The sequence below is a fragment of the Hippocampus zosterae genome, chromosome 7 (genome assembly GCF_025434085.1).
Source record: "Hippocampus zosterae strain Florida chromosome 7, ASM2543408v3, whole genome shotgun sequence".
Lineage (NCBI taxonomy): Eukaryota > Metazoa > Chordata > Actinopteri > Syngnathiformes > Syngnathidae > Hippocampus > Hippocampus zosterae.
In genome coordinates, this window is record NC_067457.1 from 14782235 (window position 1) to 14808749 (window position 26515).

The 26515-nt window shown below is 46.0% G+C and overlaps 2 protein-coding genes across 4 annotated transcripts in view; one reads left to right on the forward strand and one right to left on the reverse strand.

Annotated features, from left to right (window-relative positions):
* The window catches only part of phf14 (PHD finger protein 14), a 115296-nt gene that overhangs the window by 81240 nt on the left and 7541 nt on the right, over window positions 1–26515 (forward strand). For all 3 annotated transcript variants that reach the window (XM_052071055.1, XM_052071058.1, XM_052071057.1), the window contains exon 17: window positions 14889–15006. In XM_052071055.1, the coding sequence (XP_051927015.1) occupies window positions 14889–15006 (118 nt within the window). The remainder of the gene's footprint in view (window positions 1–14888; window positions 15007–26515) is intronic.
* LOC127604229 (uncharacterized) lies at window positions 9898–22691 on the reverse strand. Its single transcript, XM_052071256.1, has 2 exons — window positions 20671–22691; window positions 9898–10123 (listed from the first exon to the last, which is right to left on the reverse strand). Exons 1-2 carry the CDS (start codon window positions 21481–21483, stop codon window positions 9953–9955), a joined length of 984 nt encoding a protein of 327 aa, XP_051927216.1. The 5' UTR covers window positions 21484–22691; the 3' UTR covers window positions 9898–9952.

The following is a 26515-nucleotide window of genomic DNA, read 5'->3' on the forward strand; positions in this document are numbered from 1 at the left end:
TATTTTCCTATGGAGACATTTTGTAACTTGAACATTTCATATGAATAGACATTCACAAGTAGACCTCCCACTGCAGTTACATTATTATGTCGGGACTATGGATATGTCTCCTTTTCATATAATGCCATTAGTAATGGTAAAGACAGTAGTCACTTTTTAAATATCTCCCATGCTGAAAAAAACATGTTGGAAGTCCAGCTGAATGTTTAAAAAAAATTATGAAATGTACGCACTCTGGGTGGAGTGACAATTAAACGAGGCCGTCCCCCGTCAAATATAGCAGTGCGCGTATTCTCCCACAGACGTAAGTATTTTTTCATGTCTGCGCTCAGGAGTCTCTTGAAGGTGAAGCATCATATTGCACCTATAGATTCAATTAACTGCTTCCGTCCTCCATTGGTGACGAGTGCGTGATCGAGCTGCTGCTGACATGGGCTGGTGGCATGGAGTTTATCTGAAAGCGCAGCTCACAACAACAGCAGTTTTTCTTATGGTGGCAATGGCGAGTTATATTTTGAATCATTTGTTTTAATTTTACATATGCCAGTTTCTCAAATCTAAGGAAATTTGTCGTGAATCCTGACCTGAACTGAACTGAACTGCCTTGCTAGACAACACTTAAACAACAGCTGGCTGACTCGCTTTTCAACGAATAGAAGAGATCCATGAATGCATTCAGTCATGAGCACGGTCCTCTGATTAAATTACCGTATTGGCCCGAATATAAGGCGGTGTTTTTTTGCATTGAAATAAGACTGAAAAAGTGGGGGTCATCTTATATTCTGGGTCTAGACAGTATATCCATTTACGACACTAGATGGCGCCAGACATCATTGAAGCGAATGCTGAACTTTACTCCCTAGGCCAAAGTGAACCCCTGTCACGAAGAATAAAAATAAAATAGCAGTAGTATGAAGAAGAAAAACAAAAAATAGCGGTAAGAAAGAAAAGAGAAGAAAATAACAGAAAAGATGGAGAAACGTAGCGACAATCTGGAGAAAAGTGGGTCGAAGATCGGCCAGGTTAACCGGCACCTGAGGCGAAGTTATGATGTAATTTACATTAAAAAAATTAGACGGCATTCATTTACGAATGTGATTGCACTTTAGTTTACACATTTAAATGTTCAGATATTAAGATTTGAATGAGGAAAAATAACATGCTTTTTCTCTCAAAAATATTGTTATAATCATTTATTTCAGATGTACTGTAATTATTTTCTGTATAAAAATTAATTTGGTGTTCAAAGTCTTTTTTCGAACTTGAGTCTTGGAAAAAGAGGGGGTCGTCTTATAATCAGGGCCGTCTTATATTTGGGCCAAGACGGGACTCGTATTTATTAGATACATATGCTTCAAAGAAGCCCGTAAGATGATTTGTGCACGTCGCTCGGGGACAATCAGTACATCGTCTGTATCTTTGTGCAGATGAATTCCACATTTAAAGTGTGAAAAATATTCCAAATGTGTCTCTATGACATTCGTGTCTGATTAAAATCAGATTCCTCCCCCAAATCCGATTTTTAAGGCTGACTCCACACGAACACGAACACCTTAATCTCGTCTATTTCCATCCATCCATCCATCCATCCATCATCTACCGCTTATCCGGGGCCGGGTCGCGGGGGCAACAGCTTTAGCAGGGAAGCCCAGACTTCCCTCTCCCTAGCTACTTCTTCCAGCTCTCCCCGGGGGATCCCGAGTCGTTCCCAGGCAAGCTGGGTGACATAGTCTCTCCAGCGTGTCCTGGGTCTTCCTCGGGGTCTCCTCCCGGTGGGACATGACCGGAACACCTCACCGGGGAGGCGCTCAGGAGGCATCCGAATCAGATGCCCAAGCCACCTCATCTGGCTCCTCTCGATGTGGAGGAGAAGCGGCTCGACTCTGAGCCTCTCCCGGATGACTGAGCTTCTCACCTTATCTCTAAGGGAGAGCCCGGACACCCTGCGGAGAAAACTCATTTCAGCCGCTTGTATCCGGGATCTCGTTCTTTCGGTCACGACCCATAGCTCGTGACCATAGGTGAGGGTTGGGACGTAGATCGACCGGTAAATTGAGAGCTTCGCCCTTTGGCTCAGCTCCTTCTTCACCACGACAGACCGATACAACGTCCGCATCACAGCAGACGCTGCACCGATCCGCCTGTCGATCTCCCACTCCCTCCTACCCCCACTCGTGAACAAGACCCCAAGATACTTGAACTCCTCCACTTGGGGTAAGATCTCCTCCCCGACCCGGAGGGGGCACTCCACCCTTTTCCGACTGAGGACCATGGTTTCAGATTTGGAGGTGCTGATTTTCATCCCAACCGCTTCACACTCGGCTGCGAAACGCTCCAGTGAGAGTTGGAGAGCCCCGTTTGAAGGAGCCAACAGCACCACATCATCTGCAAAAAGCAGGGATGTAATACTGAGGCCCCCAAAACGGACCCCCTCAACGCTTCGGCTGCGCCTAGAAATTCTGTCCATAAAGGTTATGAACAGAATCGGCGACAAAGGGCAGCCTTGGCGGAGTCCTACCCTCACTGGAAACGATTCCGACTTACTGCCGGCAATGCGAACCAAACTCTGACATCGGTGGTATAGTGACCGAACAGCCCGTATCAGGGGGTTCGGTACCCCATACCCACGAAGCACCCCCCACAGAACTCCCCGAGGGACACGGTCAAACGCCTTCTCCAAGTCCACAAAACACATGTAGACTGGTTGGGCGAATTCCCACATACCCTCAAGGACCCTGCTAAGGGTGTAGAGCTGGTCCACTGTTCCACGGCCGGGACGAAAACCACACTGCTCCTCCTCAATCTGAGGCTCGACTTCCTGACGGACCCTCCTCTCCAGCACCCCTGAATAGACCTTGCCAGGGAGGCTGAGGAGTGTGATCCCTCTGTAGTTGGAACACACCCTCCGGTCCCCCTTTTTAAAAAGAGGGACTACCACCCCGGTTTGCCAATCCAGAGGCACTCTCCCCGTTGACCACGCGATGTTGCAGAGGCGTGTCAACCAGGACAGCCCCACAACATCCAGAGCCTTGAGGAACTCCGGGCGGATCTCATCCACCCCCGGGGCCTTGCCACCGAGGAGCTTTTTAACCACATCGGTGACTTCAACCACAGAGATAGGAGAGCCCACCTCAGAGTCCCCAGGCTCTGCTTCCTCAAAGGAAGGCGTGTTGGTGGAGTTGAGGAGGTCTTCGAAGTACTCTGCCCACCGGTTCACAACGTCCCGAGTCGAAGTCAGCAGCGCCCCATCCCCACTGTACACAGTGTTAGTGGTGCACTGCTTCCCCCTCCTGAGACGTCGGATGGTGGACCAGAATTTCCTCGAAGCCGTCCGGAAGTCGGCTTCCATGGCCTCACCGAACTCTTCCCACGCTCGGGTTTTTGCCTCGGCGACCACCGAAGCCGCGGTCCGCTTGGCCAGTCGATACCCGTCAGCTGCCTCTGGGGTCCCACAGGCCATAAAGGCTCGATAGGACTCCTTCTTCAGCTTGACGGCATCCCTTACTGCTGGTGTCCACCAGCGAGTACGAGGATTGCCGCCACGACAGGCACCAACCACCTTACGGCCACAACTCAGATTGGCCGCCTCAACAATAGAGGCACGGAACATGGTCCACTCGGACTCAATGTCCCCCGTCTCCCCCGGAACATGGGAAAAGCTCTGTCGGAGGTGGGAGTTGAAACTCCTTCTGACAGGGGATTCCGCCAGACGCTCCCAACAAACCCTCACTATACGTTTGGGTCTGCCAGGGCGGACCGGCATCTTCCCCCACCATCGGAGCCTACTCACCACCAGGTGGTGATCAGTTGACAGCTCCGCCCCTCTCTTCACCCGAGTGTCCAGAACATGCGGCCGCAAATCCGATGATACAACTACAAAGTCGATCATCGAACTGCGGCCTAGGGTGTCCTGGTGCCAAGTGCACATATGGACACCCTTATGTTTGAACAAGGTGTTCGTTATGGACAATCCGTGGCGAGCACAGAAGTCCAATAACAAAACACCACTCGGGTTTTGATCGGGGGGGCCGTTCCTCCCAATCACGCCCCTCCAGGTATCACTGTCATTGCCCACGTGAGCATTGAAGTCCCCCAGCAGAACAATGGAGTCCCCAGCAGGAGTACTCTCCAGCACACCCTCCAAGGACTCCAAAAAGGGTGGGTATGCTGAGCTGCTGTTTGGTGCATATGCACAAACAACAGTCAGGACCCGTCCACCCACCCGAAGGCGGAGGGAGGCAACCCTCTCGTCTACCGGTGTGAACCCCAATGTACAGGCACTGAGCCGGGGGGCAATGAGTATGCCCACACCTGCTCTGCGCCTCTCACCGTGAGCAACTCCAGAGTGGAAGAGAGTCCAACCCCTCTCGAGAAAACTGGTACCAGAACCCAGGCTGTGTGTGGAGGCAAGTCCGACTATATCCAGTCGGAAATTCTCTGCCTCACACACCAGCTCGGGCTCCTTCCCTGCCAGAGAGGTGACATTCCATGTCCCAAGAGCTAGCTTCTGCAGCCGAGGATCGGACCGCCAGGGTCCCCGCCTTTGGCTGCCGCCCAGCTCGCATTGCACCCAACCCCTTTGGCCCCTCTCATGGGTGGTGAGCCCATGGGAAGGGGGACCCACGTTGCCTCTTCGGGCTGTGCCCGGCCGGGCCCCATGGGTGTAAGCCCGGCCACCAGGCGCCTGCCAACGAGCCCCACCTCCAGGCCTGGCTCCAGAGGGGGGCCCCGGTGACCCGCGTCCGGGCAAGGGAAACCTAGATCCATTTATTTTTGTCGTCATTGGGGTCTTTTGAGCCGTGCTTTGTCTGGCCCCTCACCTAGAACCTGTTTGCCATGGGTGACCCTGCCAGGGGCATAAAGCCCCAGACAACTTAGCTTCTAGGATCATTGGGACACACAAACCCCTCCACCACGGTAAGGTGACGACTCACGGAGGGGCTCGTCTATTTCGTGGTTGAATTAGGTTTCAGGTATCTTTTTACCACAGATTTTTTTCTTTCTTATTTTTTATTATTTTTTTTATGAAGAGAAAAACTCTTACCGAGCTGACAGAAACCTTGGCTCCCAAACCTAGTCAGCTGTTTTTAAGACACATCACAAAGAAGCAGTGAAAGCTCTGACGAAGCCTGAAGTGACAGCCGAAACTGTCAGCTCAGTAAGAGTTTTTTCTCTTCACATTAAAAAAAGACTGGGGGGAAAAAAAAGAAACCTTAAACCTGACTCCACACAGTTTTTTGACAGTGTTCAAATGGCCACTGTGTTGACCCATCGGACAAGTTGCTGTAGCAACAACGTTGTCCAGCACTTGTATTGTTTGACGTCACCGCTCAGCACAGTCGTATTCCACCTCTCCCAAATTCCCATTGATGATTACGTTTAGGCGCATGTTGGCCTCCATTTCCCGGGCCGAAAATTTGGCCCAGTATCTCCCTGGTTGGCACTCTGTGGTCTGTCGCACTGGGTCTTGTGTCATGTAGATTGACATCACAGACAGTCAAATCCAGTCTGTCTATTTGGAGCTCTTAGTTGTGACAGTTCAAGCATTGAAATTTTGTGTCCCCCCCCCCCCCCCCCCTCAACTATGAGGTTTGTAGCCTGACCGAGCAATAATACAGTGGTTGTTGACAAGTCCCGAGCAACATACTCGAATCTCTTTCGCCTTCCTTTTTCCTTCATGTGAACTCGTTTTGGTTAGCTGCGGACAACAATGTGCTCATTAGTGAAACAAACACACTTTGGTCATTTGTCATGCATTCATTGGGTGGCCAGAGTGCACTTTAAAGTCCCATAACGAGGCATTTATGCCTGCTCAGACCAACCAGTCGGCTCAGCTCCTTTATGTACCTAAGTAGGAATAAGTTTAGTGTCGGAAAAATACACAATTATGAGCATGTGTGTGCCTGTGAATCCAATTTTGTGCTGCTACAACTCACATGAGGACACTTTTCTTTCTGTGTTTAATTAAACTTGACATTCGTATCTCCCATACTTTAACCGTAACTATTGTGTGGGTTGCTTGCTTTGTCTTGGTTTTGCAGTTTGTTCGCAGTGTCTTATACTGCCGTGGCTTCGGGAACAAGGGCCTTCCTGAAGGAGAAGACCCGCAAACAGCGCCGTGAAAGTACCGGTATTTCCTGAATTCTGTGCTCCTTGCATATTTATCCCACACAAAGATTTATTTTTACCAAACCAATTTTAGTATCACATAGAAACAACCCTGGGAAATATAAAGTGCCGGTTCTAAATGCTACTTTAATCTATTTTGAAACACAAAAAGTAATTGCCCTCTGAACCTAATAATGGGTTGTGTCACCCTTGGCAGCAATAACTGAAATCAAGCGTTTGCGGTAATTGCCGATGAGTGTTTCACTTCGGCGTAAAGGAATTTTGGCCCCCTCTTCTTTGCAGAATTGCTCCAATTCCGCCATAGTGGAGGGTTTTTTAGCATGAACTGCCCATTTAAGGTCACATCACAGCATCTCGATTGGATTCAAATCCGGACTTGACTTGGCCACTTCAAAACCTTATTCATTTTTAATTTTTTTCTGGCCATTCAGAAGTGGACTTGCTGGTGTGTTTCGGATTGTTGTCCTGCTGTATGATCAAAGAGGAGCTTGAATTTGAGGGCGCAAACTGATTGTCAGAAGTTCTCCTTCAGGGTTTTCTGGTGGATAGCAGAATTCATTGTCACAGCAAGTTGTCCTTGTCCTGAAGAAGCAAAGCAGTCACAGACCATCACACTTCCACCACAATGCTTCACTGTTGGCATAATGTTCTTTTTATCAAATGCTCATCATTGTTACCCCAGACATAACTCACCACACATATTCCAAAAAGTTCGAATTTTGACTCATCATTCCACAAAATGTTTTTCCAAAAGTCTTGAGGATCATCAAGATGTCTTTTGGTAAATGTGAGACGGCCTCTGTGTTCTGTTTTGGACAGCTGTGGTTTTCGCCTGGGAACTTTCCCATGGACGCCATTTTTGGTCAGTTTCTTTCTTATGGTGGAGTCGTGAACCCTGACCTGAACTGAAGTCAGCGAAGTCTGGAGTTCTTTGGAGGTTGTTGTAGGTACTTTTGCACCTTCCTGGGTGAGTCGTCATTGCACTCTTGGGAGTAATTTTAGTTGGTCGACCACCCCTGGGAATGGTTACCACTGTTCACAGTTTTCTCCATTTGTGGATAATGGCTCTGACGGTGGTTTGCTAAAGCCCCAGAGCCTTGGAAATGGGGCTTTGTAAACTTTACCAGACTGAGAGATTTCAATTACTTTTTTTCTAATTTCTTCTTGAATTCCTTCAGATCGTGGCATGACGTGTGAGTTTCTTGAGGTCTTGTAGCCTATTTCACTTATTCTGACTGATTCTACTTATATGATTTCTTGATTCAACAAATCTGGTGCTAGGGAGTTGCCTGTGAAATTGAACTCAGCGTTCCCAAAACTGTCGTTAGTCAGTTATTTTGTGATTTCACAAAGTGGGCCGATTACTTTTTCCAGGTCAGGTGGTTTTGGATTAAATACATTAATACAAATACATTATTTTGCCATTTAGAAACTGCATTTTGTATTTCCTTGGTTCGTGTCTGTGTTATATTAAAATTGGTTTGATGAACTCAAACCTTAGTATGTGTTAAACATGCGAAGAACACGGAAATCAGGAAGGGAGCAAACGCTATTTCACAGCATGTAGGAGTGTGGAAGACACATTTGTATTCGCTCAGGCGTGACAAATTATTGCTGCGGATTATGCGCATATATTGGCAGTGAGTTGCAACAGCTGTTGTATAAAGTCTTCAATCGTACATAGATTATGTGGTTTGCATCTTAGAAGGGTGATACAAGAGCCTACCTCACGAGCCAAGCTGCCTTGTTTAAATAACGTCATTCTCGCCCTTGATGTTAAAGCTCAACCAGTAAGGGAATCTGGCCACCTTTCCTATAATGCACTTGAAGGACAGTTTACTCTGTCTTTGAATTTGAATGTCACTTTTATTTGGTCTCCCGTAGGAGAAACTTGTTTCAGAGGACAGGCCCTCCGTGCATTGGGCAATACGTACCACATGCAATGCACAACGTACCTTGGACAAGACATGTATGTTGTGTAAAGAGGAATTAAGACACAGCACAAGAAAAAGGGACTTTTCTTGACAACATTTCTGAGGTTGCATGCCCTTCGACAAGCTTCTCCTGCCTCCTAAACAGACATAATCCACACTTCAAGTCAATTATGACCAAATCAATGGAGAGTCGAAATGCACGGCGCATCTTACGAAGGCAGTAATAGAGATAAATTCCCTCTTTATTGCTGGTCAGCATTAGGAATGAGAAAAAGGAGCGTAACGCAACTAGAACGCAACATAGAGTGTATATACGTGGGTTTACAGAGGAAAATGGCAGCCGCTTGTGATGGATAGTGCCGCGCCAAATGACCAGTGAACAGAAGTATTAAAATGATCATTATGCGTCATTCGTTGTCAGCCGTAAAAGCAGACCAATCATCAAGCAACAGTGGGTCCCTATTGTTCAGTTATTAGGACAAATAATACAATTGCAGATGATGATTCAGCTTGGCCTGTGAAAGTTTGATTTTGTAATAAATGTTGGGATTCTGCCAGAGGTAGGGATCCCCATGCACCGACACGTACTACACGTGGTGAACCGACCATCAAACCAATTAACCAAAGTGTAACTTCATCACGTGTGTCTAATTTGCCCACGACACACTTGAGATGTTAAACGTCCTCAGTGATTTTTAGAATGTGAGAAAACCACACACGTCACGCAAAGAAAAATGGATGTGTGATTTTTATTGCTCTTTGAGCAGGTGGTATAATCGAGATGACCAACACAGCACATCACATGCATCATGATATGTCCACCAAAGGTCTGTCATTCAAATTCAAAGTCTCATGCACTACGCGGGCTGAGCCGTGAGAGCCAGAATGGTGTCACAGGCATCCATCAAGGCTGCTGGCAAATCAAAGAAGAATTAGAGGAAGCTATGCTGTTAATTTATCTTGTGACAGTATAGGGGAGGCAAACTCTTCTTCCGTTAGACTCGAGGGGGGTTCATGACCGCCTCCCAAAAAAACATATTAATGATATACAAATATTAATGATTACTTCAATGAAACTACGAAAATTGAAAATAGTCATGCATCAAAACAGAAAATCACAAAATAAATTCTATAGCCCCTAGACAGATTTTATTTTGGCATTTCCTTGAGCGTAGCTGCAACAGAACAATCAGATGTCCGTAAATTGGGGGGGACTGGACTGTTACAGAAGTGTTTGTTATTTATTCCTTTGTTGTGAACTGTATTCAATGAGGAAAATTAGGAAATCAAAAAATAAATTCTGTAGTGGAGCTACAGAATTTATTTTGTGATTTCCTCGCTTGATTTTCTGTTTTAATGCATTATTTTCAATTTTTGTAGTTTCATTGAAGGAATCGTTAATTTACGTTTTTCAGAGGCGGTCATGAACGCCTCTCGAGTCGAACGGAAGAAGAGGAGGCACGGAGACGGACAAAGAAGTACCTGTATTTGTTGAGACTGTGAAAACCATTAATAAAGCGTGCGTTTTTTAAAAAAACAACAACACCACTGCTCTCCTTTTCACGTATTTAATAAAGCAGCGAAACAGTTCACTGAACCAGCAGCAAGTTGTAACGTTGTAAGCATGTCTCCAGCAAGGAGATACATATTACCGTAATGACCATACACAAAGTGCACCGGATTTTAAGGCACGCCGTGTGCTTTTAAGAAAATGGAAGACTTTTCCGTGCGCCTTATAGTAGTGTTTGTGTGTATGTGTGTGTAAAATTATATATATATATATATATATATACATATATATATATATATATATATATATATATATATATATATATAAATCCTCATCTCACCCCTCGGGTGGTGTCCGTCCCTCATTCAGCTCGGGTCCTCTACCAGAGGCCAGGAAGCTTGAGGGTTCTGCGCAGTATCCTTGCTGTTCCCAGCACTGCACATTTCTGGACTGAGATGTCCGATGTTGTTCCCGGGATCTGTTGCAGCCACTCATCTAGTTTGGGGGTCACTGCCCCGAGTGCTCCGACCACCACAGGCACGACTGTCACCTTTATCTTCCAGGCTCTCTCCAGCTCCTCTCTGAGCCCTTGGTATTTCTCGAGTTTCTCATGTTCCTTCTTCCTGATGTTTCCATCACTAGAGACCGCTACATCCACTACAACGGCTTTCCTCTGCCCTTTATCTATGATCATGATATCTGGTTGGTTCGCCATTACCATCTTGTCAGTATGGATCTGGAAGTCCCACAGGATCTTCGCTCTGTCATTCTCCACCACCTTCGGAGGTGTTTCCTATTTTGACCTTGGGGTTTCCCGTCCATACTCCGCACAGATGTTTCGGTAGACTATGCCAGCCACCTGGTTATGGCGTTCCATGTAGGCTTTCCCTGCCAGCATCTTACACCCTGCAGTTATGTGTTGGATCGTCTCAGGTGCCTCTTTGCACAACCTACACCTTGGGTCTTGTCTGGTGTGGTATATCTGGGCCTCGATGGCTCTGGTGCTCAAGGCCTGCTCCTGAGCAGCCAGGATGAGTGCCTCTGTGCTGTCCTTCAGGCCAGCCCTCTCTAGCCACTGATAGGACTTCTTGAGATCAGCCACTTCAGTTATGGTCCAGTGGTACATCCCGTGTAGGCGCTTGTCCTCCCATGATGGTCCCTCTTCCAGCGCCTCATCTTCTGTTCCCCATTGTCTGAGACATTCTCTGAGTACGTCATCAGTTGGAGCCTTCTCCTTGATGTATTCATGGAGCTTGGATGTTCCACCAGCGAGTAACACCGAGTGGACACCAGCAGTAAGGGATGCCGTCAAGCTGAAGAAGGAGTCCTATCGAGCCGTTATGGCGTGTGGGACCCCAGAGGCAGCTGACGGGTACCGACTGGCCAAGCGGAATGCAGCTTCGGTGGTCGCCGAGGCAAAAACCCAAGCATGGGAAGAGTTCGGTGAGGCCATGGAAGCCGACTTCCGGACGGCTTCGAGGAAATTCTGGTCCACCATCCGACGTCTCAGGAGGGGGAAGCAGTGCACCACAAACACTGTGTACAGTGCGGATGGGGCGCTGCTGACTTCGACTCGGGACGTTGTGAACCGGTGGGCAGAGTACTTCGAAGACCTACTCAACTCCACCAACACGCCTTCCTTGGAGGAAGCAGAGCCTGGGGACTCTGAGGTGGGCTCTCCTATCTCTGCGGTTGAAGTCACCGATGTGGTTAAAAAGCTCCTCGGTGGCAAGGCCCCAGGGGTGGATGAGATCCGCCCGGAGTTCCTCAAGGCTCTGGATGTTGTGGGGCTGTCCTGGTTGACACGCCTCTGCAACATCGCGTGGTCAACAGGGAGAGTGCCTCTGGATTGGCAGACCGGGGTGGTAGTCCCTCTTTTTAAAAAGGGGGACCGGAGGGTGTGTTCCAACTACAGAGGGATCACACTCCTCAGCCTCCCTGGTAAGGTCTATTCAGGGGTGCTGGAGAGGAGGGTCCGTCAGGAAGTCGAGCCTCAGATTGAGTAGGAGCAGTGTGGTTTTCGTCCCGGCCGTAGAACAGTGGACCAGCTCTACACCCTTAGCAGGGTCCTTGAGGGTATGTGGGAATTTGCCCAACCAGTCTATATGTGTTTTGTGGACTTGGAGAAGGCGTTTGACCGTGTCCCTCGGGGAGTTCTGTGGGGGGTGCTTCGTGGGTATAGGCTACCGAACCCCCTGATACGGGCTGTTCGGTCACTATACCACCGATGTCAGAGTTTGGTTCGCATTGCCGGCAGTAAGTCGGAATCGTTTCCAGTGGGGGTGGGACTCCGCCAAGGCTGCCCTTTGTCGCCGATTCTGTTCATAACCTTTATCGACAAAATTTCTAGGTGCAGCCAAAGCGTTGAGGGGGTCCGTTTTGGGGGCCTCAGTATTACATCCCTGCTTTTTGCAGATGATGTGGTGCTGTTGGCTCCTTCAAACTGGGCTCTCCAACTCTCACTGGAGCATTTCGCAGCCGAGTGTGAAGCGGTTGGGATGAAAATCAGCACCTCCAAATCTGAAACCATGGTCCTCAGTCGGAAAAGGGTGGAGTGCCCCCTCCGGGTCGGGGGGGAGATCTTGCCCCAAGTGGAGGAGTTTAAGTATCTTGGGGTCTTGTTCACGAGTGAGGGCAGGAGGGAGCGAGAGATCGACAGGCGGATCGGTGCAGCGTCTGCTGTGATGCGGACGTTGTATCGGTCTGTCGTGGTGAAGAAGGAGCTGAGCCAAAGGGCGAAGCTCTCAATTTACCGGTCGATCTACGTCCCAACCCTCACCTATGGTCACGAGCTATGGGTCGTGACCGAAAGAACGAGATCCCGGATACAAGCGGCTGAAATGAGTTTTCTCCGCAGGGTGTCCGGGCTCTCCCTTAGAGATAAGTTGAGAAGCTCAGTCATCAGAGTCGAGCCGCTTCTCCTCCACATCGAGAGGAGCCAGATGAGGTGGCTTGGGCATCTGATTCGGATGCCTCCTGAACGCCTCCCCGGTGAGGTGTTCCGGTCATGTCCCACCGGAAGGAGACCCCGAGGAAGACCCAGGACACGCTGGAGAGACTATGTCACCCAGCTTGCCTGGGAACGACTCGGGATCCCCCGGGGAGAGCTGGAAGAAGTAGCTAGGGAGAGGGAAGTCTGGGCTTCCCTGCTAAAGCTGTTGCCCCCGCGACCCGGCCCCGGATAAGCGGTAGATAATGGATGGATGGATGGATGGATGGATGTTTCATCCTGGACAGTGGCTCTCACACTCACTAGTCCCCGGCCTCCTTCCTTTCGGCTTGCGTACAGTCTCAGGGTGCTGGATTTGGGATGGAACCCTCCATGCATGGTTAGGAGCTTTCGGGTCTTAACGTCCGTGGTCTGAATCTCTTCCTTTGGCCACCTTATTATTCCTGTAGGGTATCTGATCACTGGCAGGGCATAGCTGTTTATTGCCCGGGTCTTATTCTTGCCATTGAGATGACTTCTTAGGACTTGCCTCACTCGCTGGAGGTATTTGGCCGTAGCCGCTTTCCTTGTTGCCAGTTCGAGGTTGCCATTGGCTTGTGGTATACCAAGGTACTTGTAGCTGTCCTCAATGTCTGCTATTGTTCCTTCAGGGAGTGAGACCCCTTCAGTGCAGACGACCTTTCCTATATTAGTCACCATCCGACGACATTTCTCAAGCCCGAATGACATCCCGATGTCGCTGCTGTAGATCCTGGTTGTGTGGATCAGTGAATCTATGTCCCTTTCGCTCTTAACATACAGCTTTATGTCATCCATGTAGAGGAGGTGACTGATTGTAGCTCCATTTCTGAGGCGGTATCCATAGCCTGTCTTGGTGATTACTTGGCTTGGGGGTTCAGTCCTATGCAGAACAGCAGTGGGGAGAGTGCATCACCTTGGTATATGCCACATTTGATGGACACTTGGGTAAGTGGCTTGCCATTGGCTTCAAGTGTGGTTTTCCACATTCTCATCGAGTTCGCAACAAAGGCTCTTAGGGTCCTGTTCACCTTATACAACTCCAAGCATTCAGTGATCCATGTATGTGGCATCGAGTCATAGGCTTTCTTGTAATCAATCCAGGCTGTGCATAGGTTGGTACGTCGGCACCTGCAGTCTTGTGCGACTGTTCTGTCAACCAGGAGCTGATGTTTGGCTCCTCTGGTATCTCTACCAATGCCCTTCTGTGCTTCGCTCATGTGTCCACTTATCTTAGCCGCCTGACATGAGCTTCCATGTTGTGGAGAGACAGGTTATTGGCCGATAGTTGGATGGGGCTGCACCCTTCGAGGGATCCTTCATGAACAGGATCGTTCGCCCTTCGGTTAGCCATTCTGGGTGAGTCCCATCCCTCAACAGCTGTTTCATTTGTACTGCTAGGCGCTCATGGAGTACTGTGAGTTTCTTTAGCCAGTAGGTGTGGACCATGACATTTGACAAGGGGGGCCACAAGGTTAGTTAAAACAGGTAAGTGTGGGCAGAGTGTCCAAAATTTGGGGGGGAAAAAAATCAACTGTTTTCCTTAACACCTTTAACAGAAAGCTGATGAAATTAACTGGACTATATAAACAATATATATTTGCTTTCTTGACTTACTTTAGCGTGTTTCAAAAAGTTAGCCGAATTTTAAAGTGGCCCTTTCATCCTTCCATTTTTCGGCATGCCCTCAAACAGAAAAGTTTGGACACCCCTGACATAAGGATTTTGATTGTCACACATGATGGGAAAGGGGTAATCGGGTTCAAAACAGTTGTAGTTATCTGTATGTGTTGTCAAGCTTAACTCGACAATAATATTTGCAAGAATAGCTGTCCCTGCATTTTTTGTGTGGAACCACTGACATTACAGTTTTCTTTAAATACTGAACATAGACACAAAACATTTGCTGTAAGATTTGTTAAATTTTTCAGGTAGGGTACAGTCATGTGCAATTGACACTAAATAACTAAAACATTAACGATCAAGAAATGAACCCCACATGTAAGGTTTTGCTTTGTTTTGTTTTCCCCAAACATATCTTACAAAGCTTAAGTTCATCCCCTCGTTAACTTCCCCTGAGCAGCTGCAGGATGTAGCGGATATGTGTCTGAAACCAGGTCTGTATTTTATCTGTCGGGTGACATGAACCATTGGGCAGTCAATGGCTGTGTCAGGTTCCAGGATGGGGGACTGATTAGAGGAACTGGGACACATTAACAAATTGCCATGAATGACGGCTGCCTCTATGGGCCGTCATCAATCATCACCCCCTCGACTGGCTCCATCCTTGGAGAATCCGCTTTTGCATTCACCAGGCGTAACGTGCCCTTCCCGTTGTGTGTCTCAGGTGTGATGAGTGTCAGCTCTGCTACCATTTCGGGTGTCTGGACCCTCCACTGAAGAAATCCCCCAAGCAGGCGGGATACGGTTGGATCTGCCAAGAATGTGACATATCGTCTTCTCAGGTGAGTCAATGTACTGGATGGTGTGTGCCTGCTTGAGATAATCATGGGGCGAGACCTCCTTGAGGGGGGGTACATGACCTGCTCCCAGCATGTGTTGATAAGCACATGTTTCTGCAAGAAGTAGGATGTCTGATGTCGAACGCAGTCCTTTGCAAATAGGCTTGTCTGTAGAAATATTGATATCCAAAAACCATCAGAAATAATAATAATTCTTCTATTCCAAGATCGAATTGTTACCAAACTCATTCAGTGCCGGTTATTTCACACCGTAGTCTTGATAAAAATATAAGACAGTGGTACTTAAAACGTCTCTTCATACGAAATTTTCAAGTTACGAAACATCTCAACAGGAAAATAGTGCCTCTTGCTATGAAAGAAATTTCACGATACGAAAAGTAAAAAAAAAAAACAGTGTACAGTAAAAAACACAGTAAAAATACTCTGAGTTTCCTGAGCGCAACATATTTAGAGCTGCTCTGCCATTGGCTACTCCCGAGCATCATCCTGGCCTCCCATTTGCTCAGAGGGACCTCGACCGAATGTGTTTGTGTGTATAGACAGACAGATATGGATTATTAAAAACCGACAAAAGCAAACGTCTTTGGATCAGTTCTTTACAAAACGCAAGGCAAAAAAACACTTCTGAGCGAGAACATGAACTAGAGGGCAAAAAAGAGGAGGAAACAATTAAGGTGGAAATGACCATTTTTATTCTTTACTCTGTTCTTTGTTTTTTACATTATACACAACCCTCATTCAATATGGAATAATTGTGTCACGTATTTGTTCCATATTTTGATGCATTTTTATGCTTTATAAAACATTTATGTCTGAATTTTGGGGTGGCTTGGAACAAATTGGTGCATTTACATGGAAAACGCGTCTGTACTGACAAAGTTTTCTAGTTAAGAAAATTCTTCCTGAACCAATTGATTTCGTAAGACGAGGTACCACTGTATATTGTACCTGGAATTGAATGTGTGGAGTCTGAAAAGATGATATGTCCAACTTAAGTCATTTTAGATCATTTTAGTTAAAGTTGACGACTTTGTTCAAATATGGTTTTTAAGACGCGACGTGATATGTTGTTCATTCAGCTCCTTCCACAATGGAAATATCTCACGAAATGCGAGCCTTCCTGCTCCACCTTTTCACATGTTTGCATAACAACGGAATCATCTCTGGGCTATGGCTCACTTCGTACACCGTGCCTCCAGAAACAAGGCGCCATATATGTGACTAATTAGAATCAGGAATATCTCTACGTCTTGAGCCAAATCTCTTTTTTTCAAGCCTGCAAAAAGTCATCTGTTAAAGGTGTGTCTAAATCATATGTCAATGTGGTATTCCGAAGGATTTTTGCTGTCCAAAAGAATCAATTCACACGAAATGAAGATTGGCAACAAACGGACAAAAGATTACTTTTACATCATCGCTAATGCCACAAAGTTGGTAGTTTCGAGACACTGTTCAGATTGTGACATTTTTGAGAACACGTCATGTTAATGCATAATGTGTTTCAGAGTGTATCCGTAATAGCAAGGGGCGGGATATAATTGACTCCACCGCGGCGTCTAAAAAGCACTCCGAGATGAGAGGTGTATTTAAGAACAACTTTTATTATCTGCCTTAAATGCCAACCCCATGTGCCACCTTTGCCTGTGGATGGGGGGAGGGTTGATTCTTAAATGCCAACGTTAAGTGCAGAAGATCATGCACCTGATCATTCCGCAACAGATGCGGCTGGCGGTTGCGATCGTAGCTGGTCTGTTGCAAAGAATTGTCTGGCGGATTGATTTTTCAAAGCTTCTCAGCTCTTACTTGAGAGGAAAATATCTGACATTTGAAAGACGAGCAATGCAAAGTAAGTATGGAAGTTCTTAAAGAATGTCATGATGTACATGACATTTGTATTCTTCATTTTTCACTCCAAAGAAACACTTTAGCACTGTGTATGTGAATGTGCAGGCATGTATCTCCTCCAAACTGTTAGACGTGCCTGAAAAAACACTTTTGGCCACTTTCTCCCATTCGTCTTTTTGTTTAAGCGCCTGACTTGCACACTTGGTATCCTGATTCTACCAAACAGCTGTGATTCGGCGACGTCTATGGGCGACACTGGTTTATGGATGGTGGCGTTTTCATGAGACGTGAATTCTATAAATATCCATTTAGGAAAATACTCAATGTCACACTTAAATCACTGGATGTGGAAGTTATACTAATCACCACTAGTAATCGCCACTCTTCATCTAACAGGCTGCTGTGAAGTGTTCTTTGCATTCTGTAATGACCATATTTTCCATACTATCAGGCGTACCTAAAAGCATTCAATTTTCTCATAATCCGATGCGCCTTATATATGGAGTTAATCTTTTTATATTCCCCATTGAGTTATTTCCCTGTTAGTGTGTTATAGTGGTGATTATTAGCAGGAAACAATTATGAACATAGGCGTGTCCTGCCTGACACGAATTGAAACGTGCAGTCGCCAACACACCACCGAAAAAACAACTACCGTACTTTCCACACTATAAGGCGCACCAAAAAGTCTTCCATTTTCTTAAAAGCTCCCAGCGCACCCTAAAATCCGGTGTACCTTTTGTATGGTCATTACGGTACTATGTCGACCCCAAGATGGCTCCTTGCTGGAGACATGCTTACAATGTTATACCTTGCTGCCAGTTCAGTGAACTGTTCCGCTGCTTTATTCAATAAGTTTTTGTTGCAGCTCCGAAAAAAGGAGAGCTGTGGTGTTTTTTTTTTAACGCACACTTTATTAATGGTTTTCACAGTCTCAACAAATACAGATCCATCTTTGTCCGTCTCCGTGCCTTCTCTTCTTCCGTTCCACTCGAGAGGCGTTCACGACCGCCTCGGAAAAAAAATTCCTTCAATGAAACTACGAAAATTGAAAATAAGGCATCAAAACAGAAAAACAAGCGAGGAAATCACAACATAAATTCTATAGCCCCCCCTACAGAATTTCCTTTGGCATGCAAATTCAGTTTTATTGAAGTAATCGTTAATTTGCGTTTTTCTGAGGCAGTCATGAACGCCTCTCGAGTCGAACAGAAGGAGCATAGCTCCACCTAGTGGATGCATTGTAGATTGCTCCTTATAATCCGGTGCATCATATATATGAAAAAAATTGCAAAACTTCTAAGGCTATTTAATTTAGCCCTTTGTTGATGTGAGCCCATGAGGTTTGTGTGCCTTTTTTGTTGACTCAATTGTCTTCATAACCTTTCTCTTTCATTTATTGTTTTGTAATGCCATTTGTATTTGTGTTTCATGTCCGTGTTTGTGACCAGTTCTTAAAGGTTACAAAAGGAATAAACACTGTATTTTTCTGGACATATGATATAATGTTCACATGTGGCCATCGACGTAATGTGGTATGGACACATTACAGCCATTGGGCAGGTGGTGAGCATTTTTGGGTCAAGTGTGCCCACCTGCCCTATCTTTGTCAGCCAAGTCAGCCAGTGACGACCACAACTGGCCAGTGCCTGTCATCGCAGCTGAAATGACTCCAAAAATACAATATGATGTTTTACCCAAATGGGGCAATGAACTTAGAACAGCCTCATGAATGATTCGTGCCTAACTCTTTGAGTGCTGCTGAAATGTCGTCATGCAAAATCTAGAAGCTGAGTGCCAATGACGACAATTGTCGTCAACTACATTTTTTTGGTTTGTTTTAAACATATCTGCTGTCATTTTTAAGGTGGAAAACTTTAAAGTTAAAAAAAAAACTATGGCCACAGTGGTAATTTTACAATTTGAGCCCTGTGAGTCCCAGGGACTCGCTGATCAGAAAAGTATGAGTCCCGTTGTGCATTTCGAGAGTCCCAAATTTCGAATTCTGAAATGGTGTACTTATTCAATTACATATGATAATAACAACAACAATAATATACATTGATCATAGGTTTATTTCTTATACAATAATCCCTCGTTTATCGCGGTTAATGAGGCCCAAAACCACCCGTGATTAGACAATTAAGGATGGAAGAGACCTGCTTTTGTTCTTATAAGTCTCCTCTCTCTCTTTCTCTCTCTCTCTCTCTCTCAGCCACACACAGACACTGCAAGCACACACTAGCAGCATCTTAAAAAACACTTAGACACCGATTAAAGATCAAATAGTAACCCACCGTGAAAAGAAGATGCACAGCCAATCAACATGGCTTTACATCTTCTCAGCCTCCCCTCACCCCACATGTACTGTATATATTGCTCTATGTGACTCACTGTTGTTTTGCTGAATTTCACTGCTTCTCGCAGACCGTTTGCGGACTTCCTGAAATGTTTTATATATATATATATATATATATATATATATATATATATATATATATATATATATATATATATATATATATATATATATATATATATATATATATACAGTATATATACATATTAGAGCTGTCAAACGATTAAAATATTTAATCTAATTAAAAATGCAACTGTCATAATTAACTCAAATGGAGTAAAAAATTAATTGTGATTACTCACACATTTTTTATCGTTTCTGAATTTCCTTTTACATTTTTTGTCCTATTTTTCACCCATTTTAATGCTCTCATCAACATGGAATCATGAATCAGTTTTCTATGTCCCAAAGGCAAATATTTACTGAAATAACTAATTTGATTTTCATTTTTACATGAACATTTTTCACTTGGAGCAGTTATTCACACATAATCTCTCACACAATATTACGGTCCATCAACAACAGTGAAAACAATATTTTGTCACACAACAGCTGCTTTAACAGCTTTTTTTTTTTTTATAAAATCAAAACAGAGCAATATAACATTATAAAGTGCACATCTAAGGTAAACTAGTACTCCGCCTGTAGTAGATTTAAACCATGGTTACATACTTCGTTTTTCTCAAGTTTACTGTGAACACAGCAGTCTGTTTCTGTATGTTTGTTGAAGAATAACGAGACACCGGACACCAGTGTTCATTATGTGCCGCTGTATTCAAAACTGCGCGCCATACAAAAAAGCGCACGCACTTCTCCCGCGCTGCTGGGGAATTCTGAAATTCCATTCTGAAAGGGGGAGGGGGGATTACTCCCCCTAACACAGTCAGGCTATGTTGATTGTGTTGATCCTTCTTGTGCGGAAGTCTCTCTACAGTTTTTGTGTAGACCTCATTTCGAATGACAACACTGGAGACGTTTTATTTTCGCTAGGTCGCTAACGACTGTCAGACAAACACGGAGAAGCTCCACCCGCTCTATTTATATGGACGCAGAACACTGTAACCTTCCACACAAAATAGTTCCAAACAAGTAACATCCGCTTGTGACGCGTGCCGCGTTAATCTCGCGAGAAAAAATTTAATCCCGTTAAAATTCATTTAAATTAATGCCAATAAAAACGCGCTAAACTGACAGCCCTATTACATATTAAAAAAAAAAAATCCTCATCTCACCCCTCGGGTCGTGTCCGTCCCTCATTCAGCTCGGGTCCTCTACCAGAGGCCAGGAAGCTTGAGGGTTCTGCGCAGTATCCTTGCTGTTCCCAGCACTGCACATTTCTGGACTGAGATGTCCGATGTTGTTCCCGGGATCTGTTGCAACCACTCATCTAGTTTGGGGGTCACTGCCCCGAGTGCTCCGACCACCACAGGCACGACTGTCACCTTTACCTTCCAGGCTCTCTCCAGCTCCTCTCTGAGCCCTTGGTATTTCTCGAGTTTCTCATGTTCCTTCTTCCTGATGTTTCCATCACTTGGGACCGCTACATCCACTACAACGGCTTTCCTCTGCCCTTTATCTATGATCACAATATCTGGTTGGTTCGCCATTACCATCTTGTCAGTCTGGATCTGGAAGTCCCACAGGATCTTCGCTCTGTCATTCTCCACCACCTTCGGAGGTGTTTCCCATTTTGACCTTGGGGTTTCCAGTCCATACTCCGCACAGATGTTTCGGTAGACTATGCCAGCCACCTGGTTATGGCGTTCCATGTAGGCTTTCCCTGCCAGCATCTTACACCCTGCAGTTAAGTGTTGGATCGTCTCAGGTGCCTCTTTGCACAACCTACACCTTGGGTCTTGTCTGGTGTGGTATATCTGGAACTCGATGGCTCTGGTGCTCAAGGCCTGCTCCTGAGCAGCCAGGATGAGTGCCTCTGTGCTGTCCTTCAGGCCAGCCCTCTCTAGCCACTGATAGGACTTCTTGAGATCAGCCACTTCAGTTATGGTCCGGTGGTACATCCCGTGTAGGGGCTTGTCCTCCCATGATGGTCCCTCTTCCAGCGCCTCATCTTCTGTTCCCCATTGTCTGAGACATTCTCTGAGTACGTCATCCGTTGGAGCCTTCTCCTTGATGTATTCATGGAGCTTGGATGTTTCATCCTGGACAGTGGCTCTCACACTCACTAGTCCCCGGCCATCCTTTCGGCTTGCGTACAGTCTCAGGGTGTTGGATTTGGGATGGAACCCTCCATGCATGGTTAGGAGCTTTCGGGTCTTAACATCCGTGGTCTGAATCTCTTCCTTTGGCCACCTTATTATTCCTGCAGGGTATCTGATCACTGGGAGGGCATAGCTGTTTATTGCCCGGGTCTTATTCTTGCCATTGAGCTGGCTTCTTAGGACTTGCCTCACTCGCTGGAGGTATTTGGCCGTAGCCGCTTTCCTTGTTGCCAGTTCGAGGTTGCCATTGGCTTGTGGTATACCAAGGTACTTGTAGCTGTCCTCAATGTCTGCTATTGTTCCTTCAGGGAGTGAGACCCCTTCAGTGCGGACTACCCTTCCTCTCTTAGTCAACTACATTTCTCAAGCCCGAATGACATCCCGATGTCGCTGCTGTAGATCCTGGTTGTGTGGATCAGGGAATCTATGTCCCTTTCGCTCTTAGCATACAGCTTTATGTCATCCATGTAGAGGAGGTGACTGATTGTAGCTCCATTTCTAAGGCGGTATCCATAGCCTGTCTTGGTGATTACTTGGCTTAGGGGGTTCAGTCCTATGCAGAACAGCAGTGGGGAGAGTGCATCACCTTGGTATATGCCACATTTGATGGACACTTGGGTAAGTGGCTTGCCATTGGCTTCAAGTGTGGTTTTCCACATCCTCATCGAGTTCGCAACGAAGGCTCTTAGGGTCCTGTTCACCTTATACAACTCCAAGCATTCAGTGATCCATGTATGTGGCATCGAGTCATAGGCTTTCTTGTAATCAATCCAGGCTGTGCACAGGTTGGTACGTCGGCACCTGCAGTCTTGTGCGACTGTTCTGTCAACCAGGAGCTGATGTTTGGCTCCTCTGGTATCTCTACCAATGCCCTTCTGTGCTTCGCTCATGTGTCCACTTATCTGCCCTGCCACTGAGCGTACACTTTCGCAGGTTGTGTTGCGAACAGCCAGTTTATTCGTCTGGCCTCATTCTCTTTCGTGTACCGCTTTAGGCGACTGGACAAGGCTTGGAGCCTTTGTTTGGCAGTTTCGAGTGCTTCAGGTATGGTCATCTGGATGTACCTCTCGGGTATCGGCCTTTTCATCACATCTTTCCGGGCCGCCTTGATCTTAGCCTCCAACCGTCTTTTCCATGGTGGGTAACGTATCTCATGGCTTCCATGGTTGCTCTTATAGCCCAGAGTCTCCAGGATCACTGATGCTGAAGCGTATATCAGCTCATTGGTTTCTGTGATCGTTACGGTAGGGATCGCCCTCAATGCTGCATTCACACTTTCTATGAGACTTTCAGATGGTACTTCACCATCTGAAGTAGGAATGCTACTACTCAAGCAACCCTAGTCAGAGGGGTTACATGCAGAGAATGTGGGCATATATATATATATATATATATAATATAATTTTTTTTTTAATGAATATTTGAAATGATCCGCAATGCACCGAAGCCGCGATAAACGAACTGCGAAATAGCGAGGGATCACTGTAAACAAATGCTGCAAAAATTTAAATAAGTCAAGCATACAAGATTTGCTGAGACATAGATTCTTCTTTCATCCCACGGTTCATAAATTCTCCTCTCTTTACTCTGCTTCCAATGATGCAAGGCTTTCTCAAAGTCAACTTGTTGCAAAAAACCAAATCACGCGCGAACACTTAACACGAGATCAAAACAACAATGGCAGCGGTAGTCTAACTGCGATCGTTGCTGGAAAAAAGAGATGTACCGTAGTTTTTTTTTGTTTGTTTGTTTGTTTGTTTTGACTGAGAAATTTCGTTGCGTGCCAAAAACGCACATTATTTGGAACTGTGCGTCCTGCGGGAAAATTATGCGTCTTGGACGTGGAACGCAGAGGTAACGAGAGGGCTCCACAGCTCCAGCAGAAGAAAGACGAGTTTTTGGGGTCTCCAAATGTTTTCGTTTGAGGGCTTTTTATACAAAACAAAGAGCAGTCAACTAAACTTGAGTGAAAAGTTGATCTCATCTAAACAAAACATGTGCCTGTTTTAGTCCATGTTGAAAGAAGGCATCAGGGGGAGATGTGAGGGGGGGGGATGTTTGACTTGTTGATGGTCCTCTTGTTTCCTGCAAAAGGTCACAGTAAATTGAAATGTCTGCCAGTTCTTGATTGATAACAAAATCCAGTTTTGATGCTAATCTGTCCCGGTGCTTGTCTTGTATTGTTGAGGTGTCGGGGCATTTGCTAAGACAGAGCAGCAGTTGATTTACACTTGCCAGAACATTCAGGAATTTGTGCGGACTGTTTCCGTTGCGCATAGAGGCAATAAAAAGCTTTAATCAGAAAGGCTGGAGTTCATTATAGACACAGTTGTTTCTCTCTGCCTGCTTGGCGAAGATAAACCTCAGTCTGACCAAGGCTTCATCCTTTCTCTGTCGCCCCTGGCCCTCGCTGAATTGATTTCAGTAATAAAGTCACAATCTTGCCGCAATGTACGAACGGCCTTTAATTCATGCCGGTTACAGTGCCAAGGGCGTGCTTGTTTAAGGCTTTATTTACACTCTGGCGGCGCTGCCTCGCATGGCGTGCGCCATGGTGAATCACGCCAGAAGACGTGAATAAAAGGTTTGAAATGCCAAAAGCTCTTAAAGTTGACTAGGCAGCATTTAGAAGTGTGCGACTGTGAACTTGTGTGGGATGCGCTACTTGTTATCATGAAAAAGGATTGCTGTTGAAATGTTGCGACTCGGAAAATTCCATCCTCCACAGCCTCAGACGCTCTTTCGCTCGGCGAACGCTTTAAGTCTGTTTGAAGTTCTGTTCTGATCTTAAGGCACTCCACTCACTCTTACACGGAGCACAAATTTTTTGACTTTTTCACTGCCTTGTAATCAATGAGACACCATTGATCCACTTGTCCACACACAGTCACGACTTCCAACCCGTCAAAATGGGATTTGAAAGCAGTGTCAATGATTACTGAACGTGCAGTATGTATCGTAGGGGAGCGGTCCCCAACCTTTTTTGCCCAACGGACCGGTTTAATGTTGGACAATATTTTCAGGGACCGGCCTTTAAGGCGTGATGGATAAATACAACAAAATAATATGAAATGACCTGCATGAAAACTGTGATATCTTCTAAACATAATATTAAACACGAATCATGATGCGAGGAACGTCCAATCTAGCCGCAACACTCTCTCTGGTCGCTATGGTAATGCTTAATCGTGCTTTCAAAATAGGATACACCGCAAATACAAAGTGCATGAAAAAGATGGACTCACTATCGCCGCATGTTATACAGAGTGGACTTGGTGCGGGGGAATATCCCGTCGAAATCAATCCGGTCTATTAAATGAAGCCTTCTTTCTCATTCTGCTAACTCCTGGGTTTCGTTTTAGCGGTAAGCTAGCATGTGACCGAGAAGCGCGCCTTGCTCTGCGTCAATAGTGACATACTGTCGACCAGTGTTTTTCAAACCAGTGTGCCGCGAGATATTGTCAGGTGTGCCGTGGGAAATTATACAATATGTATGCCTGTGCGGTCAATCGCCTGGAAGAGTAATTATGTAGTACTCTTCCATACCGGTAGGGAGCAGCATCAGCGAGGAAATTGCCTTATGCTTCAAGATAATACAATGAAAGGCATCTTTCATTTAGATTTACGTTTACCGGAGATGCAACAGCACTAATGATCCCTTTAAGCTGCGCAACTGCGCAACTGCGCACTGGTCGCACACTCTCAGCGCACAAGAAAACCGTTGCAGCGCAGTAAACGCGCTGCAAATGAATTCGATTTTTCTGTATCAATTTGCTGTGAAATTCAGTGAGTGACAGGTGTCCAGCCAATCGACTGGTTAGCACATCCGCTTCACAGTAGAGAGGTGCGGGGTTTGATTCCATCTCCGGCCTTCCTGTGTGTGGAGTTGTTCTCCTCATGCCTGCGTGGGTTTTCTCCGGGTGCTCCGGTTTCCTCCCGCATTCCAAAAACATTCAGGGCAGGTTGATTGGACACTCCAAATTGTCCCTCGGTGTGAGTGTGAGCGTGGATGGTTGTTCGTCAGTGTGTGCCCTGTGATTGGCTGGCAACCGGTTCAGGGTGTCTCTCCCCCCCCCTGCCCTCCCCACGACCCTTGTTAGGATAGCCCATCAGGAAATGAATGAAAGCACTGCTAAATACTACAGATGCTCTTCCATGATCAGATTTGTTAAAATTGTTTTAAAAAATTTAATAACACACTAGTCGTATTTTGTTGAAATGAAAACTGTCGGAAATGTTCCACCGAGGTCGACTGACCACACGTGTGTTTTTCAAAAATGGAAGAAAAAAATATATTTAGACGCTACAGCCATCCAGCCTCTGTGTTATTGTGAAAGTTTGTTCGGTCTTCATTTGGAATGAATTTACAGTGTGCTTCAATGACGCTCTGTTTGGTTATTTTATTACAGGGGCAGGGGTTCTATTTTGGGAGTCGCATTTATTACTTTAAGTGGACGGTGCACCTGGCCACTAATAGAGTTACTTGAAGACATATTGCGCTTTCGTTTTCCTTGTGTCACATGCTTGTTTAGACTTTTACTGAGGCCTTTTGCAGTCCTCAAGGCATGATAACCCCGTCAAAGGCGGTTGTCTTTTCGACATTTAACCGCGCTTTAATGTGAATTTAACGGCAAGCCGGAGAGCAGCTAAACTAGCCCTCTGGGACGACAGAACATGGTCAAGGGTGTCCAGGCGCATCGCTGATGATGAAGGAAAAATCAATGGCTTAGAAGTCACTTCAATCACTTTAACTAGACGCTACGGACACCCGCTCGCCTCTCCGGAGCCAATTTGTGGAGCAAACAGTAGTGTGTGATTACTGTTTGTGTCCTGGCCGCCCCGAGGGTCCATTTCTTCGGGGCCTCGCGAATATCTAATAACCCTCTTAACCAAAGTCTGCATGCAGCCAACTGTTGATCCCTACAGTATGTTAAGTAACCCTTAAACAGGGTCGATATTAGTGAGTAGCGCCACAAAAAGCCGTCCTGAAAATAATAAGCCCAGCTATGTAACAGTGCAAAACATAAATTAAGCACAAGAAAAGAGGCAAACATGTTGGTCATTGGTT